At 38.2% G+C, this 19,750-nt stretch overlaps 2 protein-coding genes across 2 annotated transcripts; one reads left to right on the top strand and one right to left on the bottom strand.

The window, feature by feature from the left end:
• Positions 1 to 5,460: 5,460 nt before the first annotated feature.
• On the bottom strand, positions 5,461 to 8,860 carry LOC149844182 (uncharacterized). Its single transcript, XM_090000378.1, has 2 exons — positions 7,869 to 8,860; positions 5,461 to 6,180 (listed from the first exon to the last, which is right to left on the bottom strand). The coding sequence occupies exons 1-2, from the start codon at positions 8,523 to 8,525 to the stop codon at positions 5,929 to 5,931; spliced, it is 909 nt and encodes a 302-aa protein (XP_089856504.1). The 5' UTR covers positions 8,526 to 8,860; the 3' UTR covers positions 5,461 to 5,928.
• Positions 8,861 to 17,706: 8,846 nt separating this feature from the next.
• On the top strand, positions 17,707 to 18,552 carry LOC149844181 (uncharacterized). Its single transcript, XM_090001055.1, has one exon. It carries the CDS (start codon positions 17,707 to 17,709, stop codon positions 18,550 to 18,552), a length of 846 nt encoding a protein of 281 aa, XP_089857181.1.
• The last annotated feature ends 1,198 nt before the right edge of the window (positions 18,553 to 19,750 follow it).

The raw sequence follows: 19,750 nt of genomic DNA, 5'->3' as shown, positions 1-19,750 counted from the left end.
CTATTTATCATGAAAAGCTCATGTATTTTTATTTTTAAATATTTTTTATTAATATTGTCTTATAAAAATATTTTTTTATTATTTTTTTTATTTTTTTATTTTTTTATTGTCGAGATTTATGAAAAAAATTCAATTTCTTGCGAGTTTTTTGAAAAACGAGGTTTTGCCAAAAAAATTGTTTGTCACTATGGAGCGTAGTTAGCAATGCGAGAAACAGCAAAATAGTTAAATATTTAATAAGTTATTTGAAATTTAAAAAAAAAAGCAAGTTGCAAAATAATCATGGTACGGGTTTAATTAGTTTTAATTTTATAAAATGGGGTAAAAAAATGCACATATACATGAGATTTTTCTATGAGAACAAGTTTGGATACAAGAACAATGAGATCCATATTCAAGAATCACTATGATACAAACCCAAGATCTGATCTAATTGAATCTATAATTGATTTTTTTTTTAAGTATTTTGTTTAAATATAAGTTTTGGTGTTCTTAATTCTTCTCTCAAAATAACGTGTTCTTTAGATGATTTTTGAAAAAATGATAGAGTTTCAATTTACTTTTTCATTTCCAAAGTTTTATTGAAAGAAACGTGTTATAAACAGAGTTATGCTAACTATGGGTGGGGATGTAAACAGGTCGGAGTGAGATCAGATCTTGGCATTGTCAAGTCCAACTTAATCGAATCTAGCATAATCGGATGGGGATCAGCCAAAACCAAATTGATATCCGTCTTGTTCATTGGATTCAGACTTTTCTCATATTCGTATTCAGATTTGGGTCTGATGATTAATGGGAACTCATTTGGGCTATTGAATCTGACTAAACTAATTCGGATTCAGTCAGATATACGATCTGAACCTAACTGTTTAGATCCCTTTAGTTCGGGGATTTTAGTGGACCCTTCTAGTACTTAGGGTCCACTAAACTCTAAAACTAGTTTTTTTTTAAGGCAAGTTGAGGTTAGGCAGAACCATACTAGTTATACAACGATACCATTGGGATTTGAACTTGCAACGTCTCAACACAAGTGACGTGCACTACCCAGACAAGGGGAGCCCCCCGTTGGTTGAACTCTAGAACTTGTGAGCCAAGTTTAAGCTGACTCATTTACTTAGAAAAATATATACTTTCAAAGCCGGAAGCAATAGGATTTGAACTCCAAACCTATCAGTTGTGAGTCAAACACATTGGTTAGTTTCTATATATTATATTATGCAATGTTCTTATATATTATATTATGTTGAAAATGGGTCGGTGCTAAACCCATTTGGTGCTAAATGAGTTTTTCAGCTTCTTCGGTGCTTTTTCTGTGATTATGCACCCATAAATGTGTTGGGCATGGTAGATTTATTAAGAATCCACACTTGGATCATGTATTTTGGATGAAAAAAAATGATGTTTAGAGCCTCGAAAATTCACAAAGATTTTGAACCATTGATTTTTCGAACTTTATAAAAACCCACCCATTTGTTGGAATCAAACGCTTCAAGAGCTGATCCATACATAGATCACATATGTAAGGTCAGAATTTAAAAATAAAATAAAAAAAAGCTTGAAAACCCCATTTAGCATGCACTTTAGCACGAAATGGGTTTAGCACCGACCCATTACTCATTATCTAATATAAAATATTTGAAGGCATATTTAGTACTACTTAGCGAGTTTTGTATGAGCCGAGCTGAGCCAAGTAGGGGTGGCAAAACCTGACATGACCCGCCTCTTAAGCAGGTTCGGGTTTGGCAAAAATGAACCCGTTTAATAAACGGGTTGACCTGCCTAACCCGTTTATTAAGCGGGTCGGGTTTGTGTTAGGGGTATGGCAACCCGCCAACCTGGCTGACCCGTTTAATAAACGGGTTAGGCGTGTGGGTCAACCCGCCACCCACCAACACGTCCGCCAACCTGACCTGCCAACCCGTTTACCCGACCCAACCCGTTTATTAAGCGAGTTGGCGGGTCGTGTCAGGTTACTCATTTAATAAACGGGTCAGGTTTGTGTTTGCCACAGCCGACCCGTTTAATAAACGGGTCGGGTTCGGGTTGAGGTATGCTGACCCGCCAACCCGACCTGATGGACACCCCTAGAGCCAAGGTTATCCTTCGAGTTCAAATGAGCTCCTTACAAGCTGAGCACGAGGTGAACCATGAGCAGCTCGTCTCTATTTCCAGCTTCAATGATATTGCTATTGTGGAACATCTGTATGGCCAGACTGTAGCAAACTAAGTAGAAATTTAATTTTTTGTTATAAAAAAATAAAAATGGGAAAATAAAATATATTAGGAATATGATATAAGGCATGAGTAAGGAAAGGTTTATTTTATATTTTTTCCATTAAAGAGATTAAAGATGAAAGGTGTTTTTCACTATAATTTACATAAAAATCTAACAAATAGTGATTTAATCAACTACCTTGGTTGGGGTCATGCACCCTTTATTGAACATAGCACACGGGAAATTGTATCTTTTTTACTATAAAAATACATGTACTCCACACCAAATATAAACTTAACATACAATCATTTAAAACCATAATTTATAAACAACAAAAATAATATGCACGAACTAGCACAACTTATAATACCTAAAAAGATTGAAGAAAATAATGAAAACGAAGGAATTTACATATCCGATGACTTCAAGAAAATTATGAACAAGGAGTAAATTGTTTCAAATTAAGTTATAAGAAATTATTGAACAAGTATATCCGTTTAGATGGAGTGCATTGTTGCAAGATTAGGGATGGCAGTAGACCGGGGTGGGGGTGGTCTCAACCCTGGCCCCGTCTCAAAATTCTGCCCTCCATCCCCACCTCCATTCTTGCATGGGTTTGGATTTTAACCTCTTTTCTCGTTTCATGTCCTCCAGTTATGTCCTACATACCTGGTCCAAACGGGGCGAGGTAGGGAGGAGCCCCATTTTCCTTCGGTCTATTGCCATTCCTAAACAAGGATTGGGGACAGGGCAAGACAGGATCAATGGGGGTGGGAGAAAGGGTAAGTCCATCCCTGCATGGGTTTTGTTTTTAATCTCTATCCCCGGTTTCATGTCCTCTATCTCTAGTCCAAACGGGGCGAGATGGGGCTGAGGCCGTTACACCCAGTCCACTGCCCCCGTTGAGAGAGAGAGAGAGAGAGAGAGAGAGAGAGAGAGAGAGAGAGAGACCCTTTTAAGTCATATAGCCATCAAATGCAGAGAGAGAGACCCTAGTCATCAAATGCCATGTAAAAAACCAGTCTTTTTTTTTTAATTACAATTGGCTAAAGAATTTGAAGTTCAAACTCACAGGCATAGGACAAAGATGTCAATTTTGAAATAGTTGTACAAATCGAAATCTACTGTACCCCTACTTTTGCTTTTATATATTATAGGATAGGCAGACCCCTATACCTGTGTACTGATAATAGTGAGATCTGATGAGACCTTACCAACTGTGCAAGCTGGGAGATCCTTACTACCTGTGTATTGATAAAAAAATGTTACACTGGAACAATTATATATATATATATATATATATATATATATATATATATATATATATATGTGTGTGTGTGAACAAAGTAATGAACTAAAAATTCTCTCTCTCTATATAAATATACACTTAAAATGTGGATGAAACTGGACCAGGTCAACCTATTTATGTTTTGTTAATAGAAAAGCATCTGTCAATTTAACTCGAGTTATCACTAACTCAAATTGAATTAATAAGTTTAAGTACTAAATTACTCTCAAACCAATCTTTTTGTCTTTGTGTTCAAAGTTTCCCATGTTGCTTCTTTCCCAACCTATTCAATGTCTGAAAGTTGCAATTGCCGTCAGTAAAAAAAAACTCTACCTTATTTCATGTATACCCATTGCACTGTATTATACAAAATCTCTCTCTCTCTCTCTCTCTCTCTCTCTCTCTCTCTCTCTCTCTCTCTCATGGGAGTCAAGGTTATATGCTTTTTTCTTCCTCACATTTATTTAAACCCTGAAATCATTTTTATTATGGACTCTATGTAGGCTGTTTGCTAATTTAACACATATAGAAAGGTGCAAAACCCTTGACACTTCTATAATCTGATTTGAGTTATCATGTATATTGGGTATCCAAAATGGAATACGTGGTTATTCATTTAAGGTATTTTCTTTTACAATAGTCTTGAATCAATGCCGTCATGTTCTTTTCTATAAAATACATACCCTTGTGAATGATTTTATTGTATTCAGCCACAAGCAGGTGTTCCCTTCTTATTTAGAATTTGCACTTATAAAATATTTCCCAGTATTTAATTGCGGGTGCTTATAATCAGTTAGTACAATTGGCCATCTAATAGTTTTTATGTAATGATCCACCACTTACATAACCGAAACTAGCTTCAAGTGGTTATGCCCAAGCTTCTGAATTCCTCATCTTTGAATGTTTGATGTGGGAAGTAGATGTCATGGTACGTAGATTTCTTGTAGACATAATCAGCAGACTTCTTCTAGTTCATTATTATTGTTCTGCACCTCAATTTAGTTGCAAAAAGATAAATGATAAATACTTGCTATAGTCATTTGTGCATATACAATATATTAGAAAACATCATTTTTTAAAGTTTTTTTCCAAAGTTTTTTGTAGCTCTAACTTTATAGATCTACAAAATGTAAGAAGGTTTTAGATCTACGTAGTCTGTTTAGTAGAAAATAGGTTTTAGATCATGTCAAATTGAACAGCCTGTTTTGAAGAAACAGTAAAACCATGTTTGGGAACTGGAAGCTATGATGACAGTCTATGTATTTGGTGATAACTACCACTTTTTAAAGAAGCTAATAGCCAAATCTAAGAATTGGCAGCTGCCACTTTCCAAGCGCGCGGGCACACACACACACAGAGAGAGAGAGAGAGAGAGAGGCTGGTTCATTTATGGAGTCATGGTGGTTATAAAAGTGTTCTAAACCCGCATTAACAAAATATATGGAACATAATGACCGCATCCAAGAAAAGAGATATCTTGAATGCCCATTGGTTTTGAAGGTTGCCAGCCCACAGAAAAGACATAAGGAAAGGTTTATTTTATATTTTTTCCATTAAAGAGATTAAAGATGAAAGGTGTTTTTCACTATAATTTACATAAAAATCTAACAAATAGTGATTTAATCAACTACCTTGGTTGGGGTCATGCACCCTTTATTGAACATAGCACACGGGAAATTGTATCTTTTTTACTATAAAAATACATGTACTCCACACCAAATATAAACTTAACATACAATCATTTAAAACCATACCAAAGGATTCTTGGTTTTAAAGTGTGCCACATTATCCATGTCAGTTGATGGATTGAACATCAAAAATCCAAAGGCATCAATATCCAAGAAAAACAAGCAAATAAAAAGCCAGAGAGAAAGAGAGAGCACATAAAGACAGGAAAATTTGGATACAACAATTACAAAGGAAAGGTTAACTTAAACAAAGAGCACTAAACGAAGTGTTGAACATAAAAAAAACCATCAATATCCAAGAAAAACAAGCAAATAAAAAGTCAGAGAGAAAGAGCAAATAAAAAGGACGGGAAAATTTGCATACAATAATTACAAAGGAAAGGTTAACTTAAAAAAAGAGTACTAAACTAAGTATCAGATGTGCCTAGCAAGATACTCAATGGGTAAGAGCAGGAATGTAGGAAAATGCCAGGAACAGAAAACATCAAAGAGAAAACATTAGTTTTCAGCTCCTGTGAAGCAAAAGAAACTTGTTGCACCATCCAAAACCTTTGTAGAAAACCCAGTACCATCGTTTTTATCATCACTGAACCATGCGATTCTGAATTAGCACCTGATGCATCTTGGCCATCCTTACCATCTTTTCTGTTATCTACTGCCTTCTGCAGATATCGTTGTGGATTGAGAATGCTTGATCTGGAACTGTGTAAGCAGTCTATAAATGCTAGCAAGTTGGGTTATCGCTTCGATGGACACTCATCATCCTCCCTGTCACCGACATTAGCACTTCTAGACCTCTTCTTCTGTACAGGAACTTCAACTTTTCCACTACCAGTACCACCATCACTGTCATCATCTTCATCATCATCTTCGTCTTCTTCATCTATATCTTCATCCTCACCATTTTCTTTGCCGGGTTCGAAATCACTAGCATCTTCTTCATCCTCAGCACGCCCTATAGGCCGAACAAGATACTCGGTTCCCAATTCCTGCATTCGCAGTAAACATTCAGGCAATAAGCTAAGATAGACAAACACATCGACTAAACAATTAAACGAAACATACAGCAGATTGGAAACTGATGAATGCAGAGATCCTTATACCCGTTGAAAAAAAGAAAAAAATGTCAAGTCAAAAAACACCCAATGTAAGCAATGAAAGCCAAGAAAAGATAACTCCAACCAATCTTAGAAACACTATATCCTATGAAGAACAAGAACGGCATGGAAAGTGAAAAAAACGCTATAATAAAAAAGTTGAAAAAAAAAAGACAAAATTATACCAAAAGTGTTTTCAATGTTCTGCAAACAATGGAGACGATGGAGACCAATTACCATTTGGGCGATAATAGATTGATTACCATTTAAGAAGCAATACAACATACCTACCATGATAAGGATCAAAGTTTATGAGTTAACTCGCCAAAAACAGATGTATGGTAACCAACTACACATTGTATAACCAAATAAAATTCTCTCTCGATAAGTTACACAAAAATCCAATTCGATCTTTTAAACCATGAAGATTTAGATGATTTTAATAACCATATGATGATTCTATAGCACTATTAAACAAGTTTGTGGGCATAAATCTATTTTTATAGTCAATTAAATAACAAAAACCAACAACAAATTTACCTTGTCTTATATGGAGACGCTATGGTCTCCAATCATTTAAAAAGAGTTTCAATATCAAGTTGATACAGGGTGTGTGGATGCTCAAACTTTTGAATGGTAGAGAAGGAACAAAGGGAAGATTAGGCATTAAACCAACTACCAAAAGGAGATCAAGGAATCACTCATCCAACAGGACAAGCGTAATTATGAAGCAGTCATACGGTAAGTGCAATAGTGTATATAAAAATACTCGAGAAAGAAGAGAGAACAAGGAATGAATCAAAGAAATAGCACTACCCAGGTGAAAAATCCAGACAATATGACCCAAAATAAGCAGTAACCAGAATACTCAAAAGCAATTAAGAGAAACAACTACATAAGAGAGCATGACTGCACGAGGGCTTAGAAAAGGAAAAAAGCAGCAAAAGCAATAAGAACAAACCACAGATCTTCTCCAAATTTCTTCCTAGAGGACCTCTCATCGCCGAATAAAAATCCAAAACCAATATCACAAGGAAATGAAAAAAAATTTATTTTAAATATTGAGAAAGCTAAAATAACCACTATTACTTCCATTAAGAAGAAACCCAAATTCAATGAAAATATACCAGAAACTTATAACCCTCTGTTCACCCTCTTCTTCCTGAAGAAAAATAAAACTCAAAATTTGAATTTTCAGAAAAAAAATGTTCTACAAAAAAGAAGAAGAAGAAAACCTAAATAGTTTTTTTTATATTTTACCCCACAAAAAACTACAAGAGTAGATAAATAAAATAGAATATGGAAATCACTGCAAAAACTCTCATCCACCAATAGCACAGTCTAACAATAAATCGTTCGCCGTCAAACAAAAAAAGAGTTTCCATTTACCAAAATGAATTCTATGTCTAGTCTTTATCTTTAAGAATAAAACGAGAAAATAACATTTACCACCATTGAAAATTTTGAAAAAAAAAGCTCTTCCAATAATGGCCATCATGCTTAATTCAATCCATCCTAAAGAAGGACATAGAGAGAAAAAAGAGGAAAAAGATCGTCACAATCTAAAGAAGAAAAATTACCTCTTCTTCCTCTCCTTGCTCATCGACCTCCCCTTCATCATCATCGTCATCATCATCAACTTCTTCCCCATCATCTTCATCACCACCACGACCCGATGCGCCGGAACCACCATCGCCTCCATCATCCTCATCGTCTTCATCATCATCATCCGCATCTATCTCCTGAATCTGGGGAGCAGTTGGTCTGGACAACATCACACTCTCATCCTCATCATCTTCTTCCGCTTCTTCCTCCTCCCCATCATCGTCATCATCACCGTCGTCGTCGTCGTCGTCGTCGTCACCTCCCCCAGTACCATCATCATCATCATCGTCCTCGTCATCATCCTCGCCATCTATCTCCTGAATCTGGGGAGCGGATGGTCTAGACACCATCACATCATCATCACCATCATCTTCCTCCGCCTCTTCCTCCTCCCCATCATCATCATCATCATCTTCATCGTCGTCATCACCATCATCATCGTCGTCGTCATCATCACCATCATCCTCATCCCCATCCACCTCCTCTTCATCGTCGTCCTTCACCTCAAGCACCTCTTCTACATCATCATCATCATCATCAACATCAACATCAACATCAACATCATACTCAACCTTCCCATTCAGAACCCTCACTTCCTTCTCCTTCTCTCCCTTCCCACCCATGGCTGCCATCCGCTCTTTCTCTCTCTAGAAAAAATAAAATCCGGAAATTTAAAAAACCAGGAAACCCTAACTTTTTCTCAAACAGTACAAGCGCTCCCTCTATTTCCGGATAATTAAAGAAAAGGAAGGAAATATAAAAAAAGAAAAGGAGAGAGAAAGGAACAAAGGGGATCGATTCCACCACCAGTTTCGAGCTCTCTCTCTCTCTCTCCTGCTTACACGAACCCTGCGTGCCTCCGTCTCATCTTACAGCCGTCCGATGTATTGGATCGATGACCTGGCAGTCGATCGGACGTTGATTCCCTCGAGTACGCCTAATTCCCTTTTGTGCTTTCAAATAGCACGCTGTTTTCCTCTCCTATCTCTGTCTTCGCACTTGTGGGGAGCCCAATAGGAGCCTAGGGCTTACGTCATCACGGAAAGAGACGATAAATCAAACCTTTTTGTTTTCTCTGAAAAATATCGGTACAAATCGGTAGTCGCGAAATATATAAAAAGCGTCAAAAAGAGATGATTAAAAGTTCGACCTTCCTTTTTTAAAAATAGAAATTCGAAAAGATAAAAGTGGTTTTTATTGTATGAAAAGAAAAAGTATAAAGTTAAAGTTTTCTTTAAAATGTTAAATATCTGGTTAACATCACCGTATTTTCAAGTGGATGACATTTAAAATATCGCGATATCTTTGCGATTATATTGGTGTTCAGCATCAGGAAATTTGAAATATATGCAAAATATCGGCGGTATTTTTTTGCCGGAGTTGTATGGATCATGGAACCGACCTACGCTATTTGAAGAGTAGGCCGAGAGTTCACGTTATTTTACACCAAGGCCATTCAAGCATTCAAAGAATAGACAAGACGCTCACAGAGATTGACCGTAGATCTAATGGATGGACGGTGCAGCAAACTCGAAACCTTCCCAGACGTGAACGCCCTTGAGGGCTATGTCACAAATATAGCCGATATTTTGAAAAAAAACGTCCGATATCGAAAAATCACGATATTTACAAAATGTTTTATGTATTATGCGAAGGCATTCTTGGTTTACCAACGGGGTGCTCCGCATATCTGGTAGGAGCAGCTGGGTTGCGACGTTGCAGGTTCAAAACCCATTGGTAGTACATAGGGATGGTAGTGGACTAGGCGGGAGCGGGAGCGAGGACAAGGTCTCCACCACCATCCCGTCCTCATGACCCATTTAAAACCCTAGTCAAACATAGAATTCACTACCATGTCACTTGGTCAGCCAATAATAGTCTTCCTACAGTTGACTGGGTGGTCAACACTGAGTTGGATAATTATGTCCTTCTAGACCCAAATGCCTTCAAAACAACTTCAAAATGTTCCTACCGAACTCGATATAATTTTGTTTTTTTATGAAACAAAGACCGAACTTTTCAAAATTTCAATACGAACGCAACCAAATGCTTGAAAATCATGAATAATGCATCAAATTTTTATTATCTAGATAATCTAAAATTTTAAAAAAATGCCAAAAAATGTTGAATATTACAATTATACTTGATGACGTAAGAAATAAATTTTCAATTTTGTATTTGTTTAAATTATATGAATTTTGGATTATGCTTTTATGGTATCATGTATTTAATACTTAATTTTGGTTAGAACTTAGAATTTTAAAGTTTTTTTGTTTAATTAGTATAAATGATAATTTTAGGGTTTTTTTTTAATTAACATGTGAGGGTCCGACTGTGCATTTGGAGGTTGATTTTAATTACCACCACTGACATCTCCATGCACCTCTTCCCTACTCTCTCTATTTAGAGGTTGGTTGAACGCCACCACCTGACACCTCTTCTCTCCTCCTTTTGTTCTTCTATTGGATGGGGGCAAACATTCCCGCTGCCTCACCACCCTTATTTTTGCCTCCTGTTGAGCACCCAAAGGACCAATCGTGCCTTCCCCCTCTACTTTCTTGATGGTGCAAGGACCACCCGACCACTGCCGTTGGGTATCCTCCTTTTGATTCAATTGGTTGGACACCACCACCACCGAGTCTCCTCCCTTTGGTAGGCAAGATCCCACAGGCATCAGCCACCTCCCTGTCGGTAAACATACACCCCCAACCTCCCCTTCCTCTTTGTTCTAGATCAGTAGGACAGGAGAAAGGTGATGGCCGCCACTCATGCCCTTCCTCTTCTTCTCCTTAGGTTGTTGCTTTTCCAGTGACCTAAAGCCCCAACCGCCCTCTTCTTTTTCGTCTTCTGATTTTCGATAGCCACCGAGGTTGCCACCTCTCTATCTCATTCAAGGTCGGCTGACGGAGCCTCGTCGCCACACTACCACCAGCGATGCCAGCACCTGTCACCCTCACTCAGTTTTGCCACCACCGACAAGAAAGTTGTTGTTCTAGTGACCTTTTTCTTTCTCTTTCCAGCATGTCGAACTAAGCTCAAACCAAGCTGAGTGCCCCTCCTCGACACAAGACATGAGGCACCCGCTCACTTCCAAATTGGTGACAACGAGAGCATGATTTGTATTGCGAAGTTTGTTAAGAAAATCCCTTGGGTCATTTTCAAGATTTTTTGCTTCTCATAGAATTTTACGGATTACGAGGTAAAGAATTTCTATACCTCTATATAAAAATTTTAATATTAAAATAATCATGTATGCTTTCTAATATTGACAATATGTATATACATATTCTTGTATATTTTTCATGTTAAAATATATGTATTTATCAAAATACGTGAAATATAGTTTTCATACACACTTTTTCGTAAGATGTTACATATGCTTGTTGCATGCATACTTATCAATGATGTTTTTACGTAAAATAGTTTGCATCTATGATTATCCATAATATTTATACGTAAAATAAACTCGCATGCAAAATATTTTTACATATGATAGTTGCATGCATACTCATTGATGTTGTTTTACGTATAAAAGATTGCATGCATGATTTTCAAGGATAATTTAAATATGAAAGTTTGCATGCATGCTTGTACATGATAGCTCACATGCACACTTTTTAATAAAGTTTGTGTAAGATGCTTCACATGCATGATTTTCAAGAATGATTTAAATATGAAACTTTGTATGCATGCTTGTACATGATAGCTCACACGCACACTTTTCAATAAAGTTTGCATAAAATGCTTCACATGCATGATAGTTCAAGGAATTTTAATTGAAAAATATACTAACATGATCATAAAACAAATGCTTACTTGTGTGTTTTTCATGCATGAAATGATGAATGATACTACTTGCTGAAAAAATAGATATCATGCATAAAAATGTTTATAGCTCGTGACAGAGCCTATGGTTCAAGGAACCATCTATGAATTATTTATTGAAATATGTGTGTTTTGATACCATAAGATGTGCACCGACATGCATGTATGGGTATCGCTCTGGCAGAGCAAGGGTTTGTTGTAAATCCAAAGAGAGGCACAAAGCGCTCTCATTTATGAAATGATAATATACATGCACAATTAATACTGGGATCGCCTTCACAGGCAAGATGCTCGTTTGGTTTAAACATCTGAGTATAATGAATGAGTTATAAAAACTTGTGACTTGTTCGTACTCAGAGGTACTTGGGTTAATGACTCCTGAGATGCCTGGTTATGGCAGACATCAGTAAATAAATAGACATGCTTTAATTTAATAAAATCAGATAACCCATTCAGTGTTTTACTTACCTTGAAGAGGGTAAGGGGTACAACCTCAAGTGACCTTTGGTTGTAACTTTTTCGAGAGCAATGACATCTCATTGATCTCCAATCACTCGTAGGTTAGGTTATCAGTGTTATCAAATGTGTTCTAGGTTATAGATATATAACTTATGAGAATAATATACCCTCGAGATGTTATAGCCGTTAGTGGATATCGTCTCCCACATGCCCGGAGTGAATGGTAATAAGTGAAACAAAGACTTCATGACTCCCACAATTTTGGTACTAAAGATATGTCTTGTTAATTTAACATAATTAATGAACATGATTTAAATGTTACTTCTGAATATCTATATGTTGCACGAAATGTATAAGATGTTTTATTGTTTTCGAATAACTGTATGTTATCATGATAGTTTCAATGCTATTATTGATCATGCACATTTTATTCATAATTTTATATATTTTGTATGCATGATATTATGCAAAATCAGTATTAAAAGCTTGTGTTTAGTTGATTTTTATGCATTGTCCTGCATGGTCACCTGTTATGGCAATTAATGAAAAAAAGGAAACAATTTGGACCCACTTGTATTTAAGAATCTTTTAGTTTTTCTAACAAATTTTTATTAATTATTTTTTTTTACAAGGGAAGCTTTTTAAAATTCTTCGAAATTAGAATACTTTTTTAAAAAAGTTTTAAAAACAACCCTCTAACTCTAACCTTCATTATAAATATAATTTTTAGAGGTTAAGGGGGGGTGTCTTCCCTCATTGAGATTCATGCCTATCTCTCTCTCTCCTCTCTCTTCTTCTTCTTCTTTCTCCTCTCTTCGATTGGAGGTGAGTGATACATGGTATAGAAGAGGAAAGTTCGCTCTGCTTTACCCAGTCCGTCGAAGGTGAACCCCAGATAAGCCTCTTCTCTCCCTTTTCTTTGTATTTTTTGCACATAGATCAATTTTTCTGAGTTTCTCTATGCATATAATATAATTTTATAACTGCTGCATATAGATTAGTTTGTTTCTTTCATTAGTCATGTTAGCATCGTAGTTAGGTTTTCTTTTTTTTTGAGAAAACACAAAAAATAAGATCTAATCTACAAATCAGATACACAACAAATCTGATTTAGCACAAGCAGTAGGCAGATATGATAGAGTCTGCTGAACATCCAGCAAATTGGGTCTGATCAGACATGCCAGTCCAACCGACCAGATCTGATTACTCAGATCTGGCCAGCTCTAGTCTGTAATCATATTCAGCTAAGCAGATTTGTTATCCTGATCCTGCTAGCTGATCTAAGCCAAATTAGACCAGATCAATCCAGCTTGATACTTTTTTTAGATCTGATCTGTTGGCAGCAACAAACCAGACATGATCTGCCTATATTCGGGTCAGCCTGATCTGACCAGCTCAAATCTGGTGAGTTTTGGCCAACATACCAGACCGATCAGACTCCAGACTAGGCCAACTTGGCCCTGGTCAACTGACTGACCGATCCAACATGAGCAAATTTGACCAGGCTGATTCTGATATGTTGGCCTTGATTTGCCGAGCCTAATTTTTATATATCCCAATTGCAACCTGTTGCCTATGAGACCACTCCAATCTGCGTTCAGCTAGTCTAATTCTGATTTGCCAACCCCACTTAAGTTGCCAAACTGATATGCTGATCGGACTCTAGTAGGGGCATGACTGAGATGGACTGTGCACTTCAGTTTGTTAGCATTCCTTTTTCATTAGTTTAGTGATAGATATAAGTGAATTAAATTCGGATCATAGTTAGCTCTAGGTTTTGTCTACATATTGAGTTATAAAATAAAAATATGTTTTGAAAATCACGTTTTGGCAAACCGGGTGTTAAACCAATTCTTTGGTTTAGATTTTTTTTTCTTTAGAGTTAGATACATATAGATTTTAGTTTTTAGATTTAATTTAATCATTATTTTACTACCACTAACCATAACTAGATTAGATACACTACAAGAAAACCGTGGATTAGCGACGGCCTCTATCCATCGCTAATCCGTCACTAAGCCGTCGCTAAACTGTTTAGCGACGGCTTAGCGACGGATTAGCGATGGATAGAGGCCATCGCGATTTTTTGCTCGCTAATTAGCGAAAAAAATTATCTGTCGTTAATTCCGTCGCTAATTTGCGACAGATTAGCGACGGAAATTATCCGTCGCTAATCTGTCGCTAAATTTTAAAAAAAAAATAAAAAAAAATTGATCCTTGTCGGGCGGTATTCCGGCAGCACTAAGCCGGACTTATACCGCACCCGACAGGCATTGCATGCACATAACGATCGCTCTGCCTCATCGCGAACCGGCGTCGCCGTCCTCCATGAACTGGTGCTCTCCGGCGTCGCCGTCCTCCATGAACTGGCACCGTCATCTTCCGTGAACCGGCGTCGCCGTCATCCTCTGTGGACCGGCGTCATCGTCCTCCATGAACCGGCGCCAATGTCCTCCAGCGATCGTCGACCGTCCTCCGTGAATCGACGTTGTTGTCCTCCGTGAACCGGCGCCGACATCATCCAGCGATTGCCGACCGTCCTCCGGCGTCGCCGTCCTCCGTGAATCGGCATTGTCGTCCTCCGTCAACCGGCGCCGACGTCCTCCAGCGATCGCCGACTGTCCTCCGGCGTCGCCATCCTCCGTGAATCGGCATTGTCGTCCTCCGTCAACCGGCGCCGACGTCCTCCAGCGATCGCCGACTGTCCTCCGGCGTCACCGTCCTCCACTCTCATGTACATGCTCTCCAATAAGCTCTCCGACGTCGCTCGGTTTAAATCGAGCGCGGTCGATTTAAATCGAGCGCGGTCGATTTAAATTTCAAACAGGGAGAGAGGGAAAATTTTGCGCTTGGTTTAAATCGAAAATTAGCGACGGATTAGCGACGGAAAATTTCCGTCGCTAATCCGTCGCTAATTAGCGACGGATTAGCGACGGAAAATTTCCCTCGCTAAAATGTTTTTCTTGTATTGAAAATTAGCGACGAAATACTTGTTGTCGTTAATTCGTCGCTAATTAGCGACGGATTAGCGATGAAACAACTTTCATCGCTAATCCGTCGCTACTTAGCGACGGATTCATTAAGAAAGTTTTCTCTAGCTAATCTGTCGCTAATTTGCGACGGAAAAAATCCGTCGCAAATTTCCGTCGCTAATTAACATTTTTCTTGTAGTGATAGTCTAGTTGTTTTGTCTTGTTTTGGTTTTGACTTTTGCAGGTGGACACAAGCTTTTGGTTTCTATTGGAATGCGACAACAACGACCGTACTCGTGGGGACAAAAGGAGCTAGATCACGAGCAAACAGAGCCTTGTAATTTTTAATTTTCTTTATTTTTATTTTTTTTGGGAGCCTCAAGTCATTTATTTATCTGGGGTTGTAATAATTTTATTTCTACACAGACCCTTTGTAATAGGTTAATTACGCTTTGTTTACTTTTTCTTTTTAAGGCAACAAAGGTTGTTTTGTTTGGAGTACGAGGTGTTAAACCTGTTCTCTAAGTTCGACTCAGACTTCACCACTAGTGTGAACCAGTTATTTATAATTTGATGCATGGTTTACACTGACAAATTTTTATCAAAAATATCTTTTAAAAATGCTTTTGAGAAAAGTTGCATTAAATTTTTGGCATTGTTGCCAGGAAACAACAATTTAAGACTAAGTACTCACTTTATTGCTTTTATTTCACATATATTTAGGACTGCTAGTTTGCTTTCGCACTTTTTTTAGGATTGCCTAGTTTAATTTCTTCTGATATCTAGGATTGTTTAGTTTGCTTTTGTTCATTAATTAGGATTGTTAGAACCACGTTGAGTGCAAACCATAGAACCAGCTTAATGTTTTTGCATGACCTACCTACTAGGATACCATCTTAGGTGACCGAGCATCTAGTTTGCTTTTAAGCTCTATACTTGCATTTGGGTGGTGGTTGTTTATTTTTGTACTTTTCTTTTGCTTGTTTTGTGGTGTGGCTTGATTATGATTGCACGCTAGTTTAAGTAGAAAGCTCCTAGGATGAGCAATGTATCGGGTCTCAACTTAACAGTGTATGCAATGATGACATTCTTCAGGCCTTGAACTTGTAGATCATGTTGAGAACTCAGAATTAATCCTAAGGAGATCCTGTAGAACTAGACCCATGGCTGAAGATCCTACCCAAGTCTGTCCTTTGAAGGAGTACTTCATTCCTACGGAGTACAATCATGTGTCCTGCATAGTGAGACCAAATGTAGGAGCACTTCAGTATAAAATTAAGGTCAGTGTCATCCAAATATTACCATCTGTCTATGGCCTTAGTAATGAGGACCCTTACCGTCATCTCGATGAGTTTTTAGATCTGTTCTGCTGTTAGGATCAACAATTTTGGAAATGACGTGCTTAGGCTAACCTTGTTCTCATTTTTTGTCAAAGACAAAGCCAAGTACTAGCTAAAGTCTTTGGATACGGTTCAAATTACTACTTTGAATAGAATGCAAAAAGAATTTTTTTTAAAAATATTTTTTAATTGGTGAGATGAACCAATTCCATAAGGTTATCACTAGTTTCACTCAGATAGAGAGTGAACAGTTCCATGAGACATGAGAGAGGATGAAATATCTTCTTCGAATGTGCCCCCACCATCGGGTGCCCAAATGGCAACTAGTGCAATATTTCTATGACGAGCTGACAGACAAAAATAGGCAAATGGTTGACGCAGCCTATGGAGGCACATTTATGCTCAAGAGTGAGGACGAAGTATGGGCCTTGTTCGAGACCCTGAGTGAGAATTCTATGCATCAGCCTCAAGAGCGAAAAGGGTAACACCTCCCACTAGGAAAGTGAAGAAAGTTGGTATGTATGAAGTTGGGACAAACCTTGAGTTGCAAAAAAAAGGTTTACCTTTTGACCCAAAAATTGGATCAGTTGTTGTCAAATCCCACCCCAGCCATGCAGGTATGCACGCAATGTGCTAGCCCAGCACACCATATGATTGATTGTCTCATCACATCACAATACCTTAAATTTTTACAAGAACAAGTTCAGGTGATGCAAGGTTTTGTCAAGCTCATGAATAACCCATTTTCCAATACCTATAACCCTGGCTGGCGAAACCACCCAAACTTCTCATGGAGAAATCCACAACAACAACCCCCTGCGCCTTTTCAGACCCAGATTAGGCCAGGTAGCTATCAATCAAGCAACCAAAGTCCCAGATTCTCTCAGGCTCAACCGATATTTAGCTAGCATACATCAAGTCAAACCTTTAAAGAGAAGATGCTTCAGGCCTTTGCAGACATAAAGGCAAATCTGAACTCCCGCACACAATCAATAGCAAAACTAGAGATTAAGATGGGACAACTAGCTGAGGTGTTAAGCAGACATAGCGAGGAGACACTACCTAACCAACTCATGGTCAATCCGAAGAGAAAAGAACCTATCCATAGCCTGCATATGACTAACTCACACCAAGAGCAGGCCAAGGCTATCACTACCCTCAGAAGTGAGAAGAAATTTTATGGTACCAAGGAGACAATTGAAGAGTTTTAGAGATAGATGAGTGATCAGTCGATCTCCTTATATTCACCCCAGAAAAGTGGGAGGGCTTTACAACCTGAGCCTTCTAGATCGTATATACCCAAAGCCCATTTTTCTGAAGCACTTGAGAAGCCGAAATCTTTTCACAAGCAAGGGGTGAAAATGCAAGAGATGCTTGAGATATTCAAGCACGTTCAAATAAACCTCCCTTTGTTGGATGCCATTCAACAGGTTTCTGCATACGCAAAGTTCTTGAAAGAACTTTACACAGAGAAGAGAAAGTTGAAGTCCAATGTACCCAAAAAAGTATACTTGACCGAGCAGGTAAGTGAGGTGTTGCAACACCAAACTCCACCCAAGCTCAAGGACCTAGGGGCTCCTATTATCTCATGTGTCATTGAAGACATTACTGTTGAACACGCTTTGCTCGACCTTGGGGTAAGTGTGAACATCTTGTCGGGTTTCTTTTATGACGCATTCAAGTTAAAGGATATGAAACCTATACTTATGACCCTGTATTTAGCAGATAAATCAATCAAGGTCCCGCGAGAGATTCTTGAAAATGTATTGGTCAAGGTGAAGGGTTTCTACTTTCCTATCGACTTCATTATTCTTAATATGAAGAGAGTTGACTATGTTAAGCAGACACCCATCATCTTGGGACGACCCTTCTTAGCTACAGCCAATGCGTGCATCAATTGCCACACGGGAGCAATGGACGTATCATTTGGCAATAGAAAGATGAGGTTGAATATTTTTAATGTTGCCATGGGCCCTACTGGCGAGGATGTTTTCTTCCAGGTCGATTTGGTTCAAGACCTGGTAGAAGCAGAGCCTCTTTGGACGTTGAGTGATCCGCCTTAAAATGAGGATGATAAATCACTCAAAGAAGATGGCTTGGGATCGATTGATAGATTGTCAGGTGAGTTGAATTGGACTTGGCACTTCGAGCCTCTCCCGAATTTGGTAGAGCAACATGCCAAACCATCGATCGAGAATCCACCTGATCTTAAGTTGAAGCCTCTACCAGCTTCTCTCAAGTATGCCTTTTTAGGAAAAGAGCAGACCTTGCTTGTTATTATTATGACAGACCTGATGAACACTCAAGAGTGTCAACTTCTGCAGGTCTTACAAGAGCACAAAGAGGCAATAGGATGATCTGTGGTAGATTTAAAGGGGATAGATCTTTCTTTTTGTATACATCGAATCATCATCGAAGAGGATGCTAAACCCTCTAGAGAATTGCAAAGGAGGTTAAACCCCCACATGAAGGAGGTGGTGAAGAAGGAAGTAGTTAAGTGGTTAGACACTGGGATCATATATCCTATATCTGACAGTCAGTGGGAGAGTCTAACTCAGGTCATCCCTAAGAAATCTAGGCTCACCGTGATCGTTAACGACAAAGGAGAAAGTGTCCCCACGAGAACTACTACAGGGTGGTGAGTGTGTGCTGATTACAGGAAGTTGAACAATGCAACATGAAAGGATCATTTTCCGTTGTTATTCATCGATCAAATTTCAGAGCGACTCACATGCCAGACAACTTTTCAGAGGTGCATAATGTCTATCTTCTTGCATATGGTGGACGACGTTGTAGAAATTTTTATGGATGAGTTTTCAATGTATGTCTCATCTTTTGATGATTGTCTCCAAAAGTTATCGAGAGTGCTCAAACGATGCATGCAGACTAATCTTGTGCTCAGTTGAAAGAAGAGTCATTTTATGGTTAAGCAAGAGATTTTTTTGAGACACATTGTATCCGAAATGGAGATTGAGGTTGATAAAGCGAAAGTAGAGTCTATTGCCAAACTTTCTCCATCGACCTCAGTGCGGCAGATCAGATCATTTGTAGGGCATGCAGGCTTTTACAGGCAGTTCATAAAAGATTTTAGCAAGATTTCATGACCGCTCTATAACTTGGTAGCAAAAGATCAACCTTTTAATTTTAATGATGCATGTCTGAAGGCATTTCTCACTCTTAAGAAAGCCCTGACCACAACACTCGACTTGAGATCTTCTGATTGGTCATTACTCTTTGAAATCATGTGTGACGCATCTGACT

The sequence above is a fragment of the Nuphar pumila genome, chromosome 3 (assembly GCF_984573655.1).
Source record: "Nuphar pumila chromosome 3, dmNupPumi1.hap1.1, whole genome shotgun sequence".
Classification (NCBI taxonomy): domain Eukaryota; kingdom Viridiplantae; phylum Streptophyta; class Magnoliopsida; order Nymphaeales; family Nymphaeaceae; genus Nuphar; species Nuphar pumila.
Note: the sequence above shows the minus strand (reverse complement) of the source record. Positions and strands in the feature narration are given on the sequence as shown.